Source organism: Pyrus communis, chromosome 10 (genome assembly GCF_041283825.1).
Source record: "Pyrus communis isolate YQ-2024b chromosome 10, ASM4128382v1, whole genome shotgun sequence".
Classification (NCBI taxonomy): Eukaryota; Viridiplantae; Streptophyta; class Magnoliopsida; order Rosales; family Rosaceae; genus Pyrus; species Pyrus communis.
The window spans coordinates 21,117,608-21,129,188 of record NC_142574.1 but is presented as its reverse complement, the minus strand read 5'-3'; the positions used below and the strand labels follow the sequence as shown (position 1 = coordinate 21,129,188).

The 11,581-nt window shown below is 36.0% G+C and overlaps 2 protein-coding genes across 3 annotated transcripts; one reads left to right on the top strand and one right to left on the bottom strand.

The window, feature by feature from the left end:
- Positions 1-216: 216 nt before the first annotated feature.
- Positions 217-4,369, bottom strand: LOC137729528 (ethylene-responsive transcription factor-like protein At4g13040). 2 transcript variants are annotated; one of them, XM_068468502.2, is made up of 7 exons: positions 4,182-4,369; positions 3,009-3,119; positions 2,655-2,782; positions 1,977-2,055; positions 1,382-1,562; positions 732-853; positions 217-645 (listed from the first exon to the last, which is right to left on the bottom strand). In XM_068468502.2, the coding sequence occupies exons 2-7, from the start codon at positions 3,055-3,057 to the stop codon at positions 500-502; spliced, it is 705 nt and encodes a 234-aa protein (XP_068324603.1). In that variant the 5' UTR covers positions 3,058-3,119; positions 4,182-4,369; the 3' UTR covers positions 217-499. The 2 variants fall into 2 exon arrangements, with proteins under 2 accessions (XP_068324603.1, XP_088534639.1); XM_088678513.1 differs by having other exon boundaries at positions 3,009-3,125; positions 4,182-4,312.
- A 4,714-nt stretch (positions 4,370-9,083) lies between these two features.
- LOC137729035 (wound-induced basic protein) lies at positions 9,084-10,584 on the top strand. Its single transcript, XM_068467855.2, has 2 exons — positions 9,084-9,264; positions 10,324-10,584. The coding sequence occupies exons 1-2, from the start codon at positions 9,194-9,196 to the stop codon at positions 10,394-10,396; spliced, it is 144 nt and encodes a 47-aa protein (XP_068323956.1). The 5' UTR covers positions 9,084-9,193; the 3' UTR covers positions 10,397-10,584.
- The last annotated feature ends 997 nt before the right edge of the window (positions 10,585-11,581 follow it).

Below are 11,581 nucleotides of genomic sequence, written 5' to 3'. Positions count from 1 at the left end.
AAAGAAAAAGAAGTGGACGAAAATCAATTCTCTTCCTAATAAAAAGGAGGTTCAAGAAGCATTAGTTCTTGTTTATGTTTTCACCAATGTGAAGTACTAACACAAATTTTGTTCAACTTAGAGCCACTGTTATTTGATAGCAGTATCTCATTCAAACTTAGCATATGATCACATTCATCAGCTAATGAAAAATTATAAATAGGTTACGGAGAATACTTCTTGGAACTAAAGTTTCCCATGCATTAATAAGTTTAAAAGGTTTCAATTTCCACTGCAAATCATGGCTTCGAAGCAGTTTATCTGATCGAAGCGATTAGCGACTAAGACGCTCCTAATATGGAACTAATGATTATTGGGGGCGTTTACCTTATTAAACGACCATGAAATTCACCATTTGCCCTAATATGGGCCTTTATACACCAAAAAATGGGAGGTCTATCAGCTGAGCACTTAACTGTTAGAAAGCAGGAAATTAAGCATTGCCCTTGAACGTTTGTGTTCAAGAGTCCAACATGTCTTGCTCTGCACCTTCTGAAGCTGAAAGGCCATTCACTTCTTCTTTGTCATCCTCCCAGTCGCCGTCTTCCAATTGAGGACTCTCGGACCTCTTCTCTGACTCTGCCCCTTGCCTTCTCCTCCTGTGTTCTGAAATATTTCACGAAAGCAAACAATTAAAGACCGGGGGCATGTAAAGTCTGGGATAATGTGAGGCAAGAGAAGAGGAAACTTACTTTTATTAGTAATTGCATGACGAGTCATGACCAAGAATTCATCCCACTTGAATTTCCTGAGTTCTTGCTTCTCCCCCTCAGAAAGCTCGAAATTTGGTTCCCTCCCACACATGAAAGCAGCCCTGAACGCAAATAACAAAACTAACAAAGTTTATGGCTATAATTTATTGCATTTGACACACATAGGTTACCACCCATTTTCCCATGTGGCTTATCAAGTTTCATGTTTTTGAACTTCGGGGGATTGACATGAACCACTATGTTGGTAATGCAGACACAACAGACCTTCAGATTTTCAAAAATAAAAAACCAGAAGTAACATAAAAAAGGACACAGGTAACCACTAAACTGGTTGGAATTTACATTTAGGACGGCATGTCCTTTCGGATGACCCTGTCTGAAGAACGTGAACAGAAAAAAACCAGTGTAGCAACAGTAAAACTAAGATTGTTTTATTTGAAGGTGTATCTAACACCACGATGACGAACCGCTAAAAAGAGAAGGCATTCGGTAGCGGTAGACAAAAGAAGACTGCAATGGTTTATGATTTTCATAATTAAGCACAATTGAAAGATCTTGTACATGCTGATTTTTCCTTAAAGTGCTCACCCAATATATATTGTTCGTAGTGAAAAAAAATGTGACTGTACCTGTCATACAAATGAGCAGCCTCTTCTTGGGAACCAACAGTGCCTAAGTGGATTTGTTTCTTGTCAACTTTTATTGCTGCCTGCCACTTCATATTCTTAAAATAGACACCTCTCATTAGACATGGTTCCTGGTTTTGAGCATGCTTTCTGCGATGTCGCTTTCTGCGTTTGATTGTTGGCCCTGCAAATAGCATATTATGTTTTAGAAACGATCAACCTGTGGCACTGGCATAACCTCTCAAGTTAATTGTAATGGATAAACGTATACGTTATCTTTAATACTTCCATTATCAAGATTCAAGACTCAAGAATACGTGTGCAGGAGGTAAACATACAGAATAACTGCAAAATCAAGAATATGCTCTGTGCCAAAATACTTATATAGGCAAACATAGCAAAAGTTGAAAATAACTGCAAACTCACAAACTCGCATCTTCTCAAGACTACCACTAAGTTCTCATAATGTAAAGACAGAAAATACAAGTTTCAAAAGGATGACTTCGCAAATTTGTACGTCCAATAGTCCAAGACATCCAGCATTCTAATCTATAATATATAATTAGAAATGACAGAAAATTTAATTTAAACAACAAACCTGCCACATCGTGCTGCTCTTTGGATAAGCTAGAACCAGATGCAGTTAAGGATCGAGGTTTTGCTTTCACAATGGTATTCTGGTAATAAGTAAAGCATCAGATGGAATGAAACCAAGAAGCTGAGAAATGATTGAAATGAATCCAGAGCTAGTGAATGTCCAAAATAGAGCTTTCGATTTCCTACTTATGGTATAGATTTTTTCTTTTTTGGCTGAAAGAAATCATTATATAAGTATTTTACAAGAAAATGCTTTTAGCCTTCTTGATCAAGCAACTACAAACTAAGAGCAAACTTGATCACAAAACCAGGTCTAGGGGCACCAACATCTCAAAGGGTTTACTGCTTACAGAAATCCTATTCTTACATTGAAAGAGATATTGTTATTGTGAAAACGGTATTCAGGTTTTATATGGTGATCATTCCATCTTACCATTTTTCTCTAGGTACCCTGCCAAGCTTACTTTACGTGAAAAACCAATATTACATCATCGAGACATCCAGCAAATGGATTTTTGTCCTACGTATATACATGGAATTTTTCTCTTACCATATTTACATATAGGTTAACAAAAAAATATAGTAATCCTGCCTGACAAGTGTCCTAAACAAGCTAATAAAACCTTCAAAGAAAACGGTAATAAATTTAATGATTGACCGATCAATAATCTTTTCTTACCCCATCTGGTTGATTTGCATCATTTGAAGGCATGGGATGCACACTGACAGGATTTGTACGGGTGAAATTTTGAGGAGTGGTTCCATTGTTGACAACCCTAGGAAGTGGATCTAGAACAGGAGGTATCTCTGCAAAGACAAAATTCAGTGAATAAGTCATTTAAGCATAAAAAAAACTATTGAAGTAGATTCTTAGTCATCAACTGAAAATTTATCTCAAAGCGGTGACAGGTTACGACACAACTTAAAATCAAAGAGGATTAGCAGCGGATTGCTAAGAGTACAAGAACAATGCATACTATTCAATAAAAGCAATCAATCATATGTTGTATAGCACATTGCCACTAATTATTACCACAGCATAGTCCCAATCCCAGTAGTCTGCGCCTTCGTAAGCTCACCATGGTTGATTTCAACTTGATTATTGAAGCACAACACTCACTTGGCAGCCTTTTTCATGCATCCCCTGTTCCTTGGACAAATCAAGTAGACCAATTATAATTAAAAGTAAATGAATATTACAATTTCAAACGGTGTACGACTTAACAATTAACAAAAGGATTATATCTGTTACATTGCACAAACACCACATATACATGTGAGAACAAGTAAATGAAAACACAATGGCAGTAACAGCATTGAAGGGCAAAGAATTTCAGAACAGAATATTTAACATACACCATCGAAATTTCTTAAGCTATGTGACTGAAGATTAAGGCACTTCTGAAGAAACTGCTACAATACCATTTATAAGTTATAAAGGATAAAAACCACCAAGTCATTATACGATCTAAGATTATATTTTTCCGATTTCTATTCGCTGCAACAGAAAATTATTCAAACAAAGCCATAAGGAACTCATAACTCTAACCATAACAGGTACACAGGAACTTCCCCTGATATTTACTTAAACATCTTGTGTAACTTTGATAAAATTGAGCACTGAGCAGAGAAACAGTGCTGTTGTTGTTTGTACACCCGAAAACAGTCTCGAGTCGGATTAGAACACATCGAAATCAATAGAGGCAAGCAAAGTTCATCCATTACATGACTACAACATCTCTCTTTCAGGCATCGTTTTGTTCAGAATTGCAGTAATTGGTGCAAGGTGACAACAACAGACTCAGACATATTTAAGTTGCAAACAGAAAACCAAATCATCCATCATGCAGGACGAATTAAAATCGAAAGAAAACCAAGAAAATCACCAAAAAAATGGATAGAAATTCCCAATGTCTGATCTTTGAAAGCTAAGTCAACAACCTACCACCTTTCATGGAAATTTCATCACCAAAAAAACAAAACCCAAAAACCAAAATTCAAAAACAAACACAAAACATACACTCACACACCAAAATCAGGAACAACCCAAAAACCCCAAACGAAAAAAATAGCCTCCTTTGGCTCCAAGCTCATCAACCCAACACGCCCATGACCATTAACTCAGTCAAGAAGCCATGAAAACACAACCCATTAGGCAAAAAGACGAAAGTGGCCATTTGGAATGAGAAAGGCAGCTCCTTTTTACCTGAGGAGGCAGAAGAGGTGGTGGTTCTTGGAGCTGTAAGAGAGGCAGCGGAGAATCAGAGGCAGTAGTAAATTTAATTAAATTCCCCCGATAAGGAAAAGAAAAAGGATTGGGGTTTTAAAGGAAGGGAAGGTGGTGAGCGAAGAAAGAGAGATTTTGTGTGTATTATTGTGTATAATTGTATTTGTGTCTCATGCATCTACCACCTTTTGTTTTTATATCCCCAAATTTTTTGTTTTTTTTGTTAGCCGATAAATTTTGTTAAATTAAATATTAAGTTAGTTCACCGTCTTACAATGATTCAATACTTACTTATCACTATGGTAAATAGTCAGTTGCCCATTATTTTTGTTTTTTGATTGTTTTTAAGAGGAGAGGGTGGTGGTGAGACTGGTGGCCGTATTTAGGTGTAAGACTGAAGTAGTAGTAGTCGTAGCAATATTTGTGTATACTTTAATTTAGGGTCATAATTCCAGTTTTGCCCCCTTTGACATTGATTGGTACGATGGTTGGGTATTTTGGTTGGTTAACAGTAATATTAGAGATGCTATGAGTTGACCATTATACCCATTAATAATTTCTGGTTTGGGGTCATGGGTTGATGAATCCCAATCATGCTTACGCTTGTGGTTATAAGCTGAAAAAGGGTTTTCTTCTAAATTTTTTCTTCTTTTGGGTAATATATGTTCTAAAAGTTGTTGAAACCTATGTAGTAGATACCAAAGTGAGAACTATATCATATGTATTTGGTTAATTAAGGTAAGGTAAGGTAAGGTAAGCGTGGTGCTATTCACATATATTTTCTTACTTTTTTCACATTCCTCTCAGTTTTCGGACGTCGGATCGAATGAACTGTAGGTATGAGAGGATTAATGTCGGATCCACATGGACAAATGATTGATTTATGTATTTAAAATAATTTACGTGAAGGACTGCCTTTAACATAATATATTATTTCTTGTTATGGAGCTCGAAAAGGACATCATATGGACTGGATTAAAGGGGTTGGTCATCCTAAAATTAAAATTCATTTCTTGTCGCAAATATTCACCTGTAGCATATCATATCTCAATATATTGGTGTAATTTTTCTACCGCGTGTACATTTCCATATTCGATCTGAATAAGATAAAGAACAAAAATTAACAAAAGTGTGTAGGAGGTAAAAGGAGGTGTGTGGATAACATCACTCTTAAAATAAAAACCCTTAATATGAAGGGTAAAGCCTTCCTTTTAACTTTGACCAATAAACATATATTCTTTTTTGTCCTTTTGTATGACTTAGGGTTTTTCTTTCTTTGTCAAAACAATTAGGACACAACAAGGTGATATATAATTGACGATCATGTTATCCATTTCAAGTGACAACATATTGTTTACTAACATGAAATACGAATGAAAGAATTGAAATTCACCCCATTTTTAGGCGATCTCATTGTTTATTGACACGTCGAGGAATTAGAACAAAAATGGGGCCCACACGAAATCAAGAATCCGACGCTTAATTAATTGGATCATGAGAGTCTTGTATAGGGTTGGTATTGTGACTCATAACTTTATTGAATAACTTGTACATGTTTCTTGCTTTATTAGGAGTATTGTAAGACATGAATTAATACAGAAAATTGTGATCCCCAAATCCCAACCTCATTAGATCAATGTTGAAAAATATCTCAAGTTCGAACCTCTTATGATTTGTGATGAAAAAGTTGAAAGACCCTATGTCACTAAGGTCACTTAGCTAATACATTATGCCTTGTTTGTTGTTTAGGGCTGGATTGAATTGATTAACTCACTAAACACAATACATGTTGACGTAATAGATGGATGTTGACATTCAAATACTGTCCAAATTGACGATACAAGATGGATTCATTTTAATCCCATCAAAGTAGAGTGATAAGCTTTCTTTGTGATCACAAACACCAAACAAGTCCTTAGTATGGAGAATAGAAGGGGATCCACCCCAACAACAACCATATATTCTTAAAAAAGAGACGATGATTGGTGACGTTTGCAATCTTATGCCATTCATTTTTCTCTCATAAACCTTGCCCAAGAGCGTCGAAGTAAAAATTGAACAATAAAGGGTAATCCCGTCATCCCAACAGAAATTCCGAGTGCCGTGCTCAAGAGATAACGCAACAGTGCGAGGGGCAAAGGGGTAAATCAGTAATAAGGGAGAGCGAAGGGCGGACAAAGGTGGGGTTAGAAAATTACTGTTAGTGTTGGGTTGGTTGGCTGGCAGCTAGCGATGGCCACCGACGAAACGGTGATTGGGGGGGACGGCCTGCCAAATGAGAATGTAGATAATGTCCTGCCAACCGCACCCCTAATTCCAAACTTCTACAAATCAAATTTTTTTAAGAACCAAAAAGTTATATGTAAAATCTCTCTGAAGTCATAAAAAATTTCAATTCCAACTTGTAACAAGTTATTATATTGCAATAAATTTTATATTGTAATAAGTTATTTTTCTTGGTTTTGTCTCAAGGAAACACGTTTTAACATAGTTAAAATTGTCAATGAATATGAAGATATGAAAAAAAAAAAAATTGGTGCTCAAGGAATCCTATTTAGAAAATAAAACATTCATTAAGGATAAATAAGTCAATAAATAATGATTTATAACCAGAACTCCATTAAGCAATAACCTCCTTAAAATTATAAAATTAGTTTGGTCCGAACGGTATAATTTTTTTACTGTATTTTATGCCTAATTATTGCCGTAATGCGTAATCAATGTGTTTAATCAAACCAACATATTGTTGCACACGGCTGGGTCCTCCCTTGAACTTTGTAGCGATCATCAACATTATTAAAGGAGGAAGGACTTACATGAAACATGAGCGTTAAAGTGGTACTATTTCTAATTAATTATAAGACAATTTTTAGAAAAAAAATAAAACACATCACGACAAATGATAGATTTGGAAAACCATCTCATGTAATCTCTAAAAGTGACATTATGAGATAATTCGTGGAAGAGTTGATAAATGTATTTGGCATATTACAATTTCTTCCCATGATAATGCTCTTGGAGTCGGAGAAACAAAGTTTTCCATTGAAGTTAGATAGAATACTAAAGAAAAATTTATACAGCATGTATGAGGACACCATCACAATATTTTGTGTCATGAATAGAGATGCATAAATTTTATTTTCAAATTTCTTTATTTTATTAGCACGGAATGCCACATAGTGGTATACTCGTATTATGTAAATTGTGACTTGATTTAGCATGTACTTAACTTCCTTTTTAAGGCATTTTTAGAAGGTCAAAATGAAGCATTTGGGCCCAATTTACCTAGTTGTCCTTTATTACTTCTTTGAGGTATTTCATCAAACATCGTGCTCCAATATTAACATGCTCATTAATAACTTTATATTTGAGTATGTGCAATTGCATACACCAACTCTATGGTGACTCCGTTAGTGATTCCGATCAACTTTCACTAAATAACCAACAAAGGACTCGATTACACATGTTAGTCAACTACTTATTAGTCTCAAATTAAAAGGATTAAGATAAAAATTAGGCCAAACTACACTAATTCAAATGTTGCCCACAATGTACTAAAAAAATATGAATGAGGATCCTCTTCGGATCCTTTTTGTGAGGATCCCGAAAATCCTCAAATCGTATCTGTTCATCGTATATTGTAAGATCAGAAATTATTTTAAATAATTTTATTTAAAATTAAATATGAATATCACTCGACGAAAACTGATCACAAGGATCCTTAAAATCCTCACAAAAAGTATCCAAAAGAATCCTCATTAAAAAAATATCGGTTGAGTCACTCTAGTAGTTGAGCATTTTCTACTTTGCATTGTTCATAGATGCCCAGGTGGCGAATTTTGGTCCTTTGCGTTATGTGGCCCACTCTATCTCGGACGCATGAAATCACATGCCACATATACCATGATAGCCACATATTGGCCGTCCGATAGCATGGCTGAGTCTAGTCAAATCATATGCATGTTTTCAGCAAACAAAACAAGATCTCCGATCGTCTGAATATTTCATGATGTGATGATCATAAAGGCAAGCTAGCATTGGAAAGTAGGTGTAGTCGGCACTTTACATACAAGGTTTTGATATGAAAAAGTAATAGATTGCATACACTCTTATGTACGTTTATTTTGTTAGGTAAGACATATCCAACAACATAAAAAACATAAACTGTTACAATTACTAGCAAGATAATCAATTATTTGTGACAAATCTTTACGTTCAAACTATAAGAAATTGACCACAATGTGTTTAGGATTGGTGTATATGAATTGGATCATTAGTTTTAATGTACGTGGAGCAAGAATGAACAACTTCCAAATCATGTTCCAAGTTGAAGTTAGAAGATGAACAATTTACTTAAGTGTATTTATGTGTGGAAAAAGGACTCCTAGTAGGGGAGTAATTTATACACTCTTTTTCACGTTCTGTACACTCCCTCTTATTTTGGTTCTTAATTTTTATTGTTATACGACTCAATTCCCACATCTGATATAGCTGGCTAACTTCGCTAATGCCTTTTATCGAGCATAATGATGCAAATCGGGCTTTAATGACTTCTAATGTGCAACGTCAAACAATTTTGCTTTCTCAGTTTGAAAAGTGTATTGTTGGAAGAAGTTGATCCGTATCATCTTGAATTAGTTGCTTTGTTCAATCCCATCGCTAAAAAGAAGAGAGTAGAACAAGTGAAAATGTGTGTGCATAAATAATTTCTCTTTAAGAAACACGTGTCAAGCAAGAAATTGGACTTCTCTTTATTATCCAAAAGTAGTTGGGCTTTTTCTCTTTTATGTCAGATAATTGGTCCATTGATAATACGATGTTGATGCGGGTACCCGATTAAAAAACCCAGCCCACCAACTTTCACACTATAAAAAACTGCCATACCGCAATCTAGCCGCAGGTTGCAGAAGCGAAGCGACTCAGAGAGGAAATTAGGGTTAGGGTTTTTTCAATCGTCAGTACCTAATCAGCTAAGCAGAGTAATCGCGACAATGATTTACGACGTCAACTCACCACTCTTCCGATCCTTCCTCAGCCAGAAGGGCGGCTCCTCCGACAAGAGGTTTCCCTTTTCCTCAATCTCTCTCTCTCTGTCTATCTATGCTTTTAGGGTTTATCTTTCTTGTTCCTTTCGTGTGAAATTGGGGCTTTTTGTTTTGATTTTGGCATTCTTATTTTGTTGAAGTCAAATTGATGAAAAGACTACAATTTGTTGTTGATAATTTGGGGTTCCAATCAACCCAAGGAATAAGAAATTTTGTTCAATTTCATGCATTCTGTTCCTTCTTCTGTGGGTGCTTCCTTTTAGCTATCCCAGCTGAGTTTGTGCTCGACTTTGTATGTCAATTGTGTGTTCTATAAAAAAATATTTGTTTTTGTGTTATATCTGTGGATGGGGAGTTGATTCATTCATTCATGGGTTTTCCTTAGCAGTCTTGTTTCGTCGAACTTTATCATCGGCTGGCATTACTAAACTCAATTTCACATTTGGGTTAATTATAACACTTGGTTTTATTTATAAAGTGTACACATAATCCGTCGAGTGCAAGGTTTTATGTATATAAGGAGCATTTACGCTACTTGTGATGGTTACATGTCTGATGGGTTGCTAGTTGTTAAGGTGCAGCTCTCCTTTGTTCTTTTCGCTCATATAGTCGCCCAACATTACCTGTTGAGAGTCAAGTGTCAACTATGCCATTAGCTTTGACACAAACTTGTTCGTTAACTGCACTAGTGTATCTCATTTTACTTAATTGGAGCTGTCTTGAATAATCCCCTTTGGATACTATTAAACTTTATTATGTTAATTTTTGGAAAGGTGTATTATCTAATAAGAAAGAAGGGGGTGGAAATTTCTTGATCAATGCTTCTGAAGGGTGTAACAGCTTTCAGCAACGTGGCTCCCCTTTTATATAGTTATTTTTTGTGTTCCTTCAATTCGTGCTGTGCTCCTTGAAACTTTAATATGTAGAATTGCATACGCTATTATGCTCTGTCAGTTTTTTTTCTATTCGGTGCACTACCTTTTACCATGTTTCTTTTTTCCTTTCCTGTTGTGGCAATGGGTTTGTTTTCGTGAGATGCGGCCTAACATATCGTTTTTATTTTATTGGAACTACAGGAAGTTGGAAGAGCAGAAGCCCAAGGAGCATCGACCAAAGGCCAGTGAGAATAAGCCTGTTATGAATGAGTGACAACAGATTGACATATTAAGCCATGGATTGGTTTAGGATCCTTTGTGTTGTTAAGTAGATGACTACTATGTGTTTAAGACAAGCTTATCGCTATGTATTGGCTTTTCAGTAACTTCGTGAGCTACGATTTACAGTCCTAATGTACTTTTGACCGTCGGAATTATAATTTACACTTGTTTGTTTTGAAATGATGTTGTCGAGCCTTATGTTGACTGCCTTGTCCTGCATTTGTGCTTTTGTTATCTTGGTTGAGAATGTGACTGGATTTATTAAGGATGAAGGTCTTAACTACACCGGTTGTTGTGGTATCTCAAACCAATAACGTGATTGATTTTAAATACTGCCACAATGGTGTACCCCATTGGTTTGAGAACATAAGTTTATAAGAATTGAATGGTTTGTGCTTTGCTATAATTTGATTGTAGTCACGATTAGAAATCTGTGGAGAGAAGCAAATACTTTTCGTCACATGGATTCAATCTCCGTCATTTGAGATGCATACGGATCACCCAGAGAGATAGATGACCGGAAAACTCAGTAAAACAAGCTAGGAATGGGATTCCTGGACCGCCCGTTAAGAAAAATAAGAACAAAACAAGCCATCGAGTGGTGAAAGTTAGTACCTTTGCTATTGAGGAGGCAGAGTTAGGGAATGGGCATGTGATGAGCCTTCAGAATTTAGTATAGACTATCGCTTGAATGAAAGTATTAGAAAGTTATCACGTTGGATCTCGCGATGGGTACTATTGCGAATCAAACGTACGTACGGTTATCACTTCAGAACATAGTGCAACAACACATATACTGATAACATACAAGAAGTTATCAAACAATCTCATATTAAATGCACATGCGTCAGTTTCATAAAATCTTTATAAACACAAAACTAGTTCTGCCCATACAGAACACTTCCGTAAAACCCAAATAATCCCAAATAATCCAATCGTCCCATTGACATCCATACAGTCGGAATTATTAATGTATCCGTTAGCACCTTCATCTATCGTGCCCCGATCTTCTCCGTCTATCACCACGAGTCATGCTCTTTCTTTATTTATTTAGGCCCATTTGATAATCATTTCATTATTAGTGAAAATTGAAAACGGCAGTCAAATGGAGGCGTGAATGCAAGATGCCAATGGAATGATCAGCTGGACAGAGGCTGGGGTTGCTTCCTCCCCACCT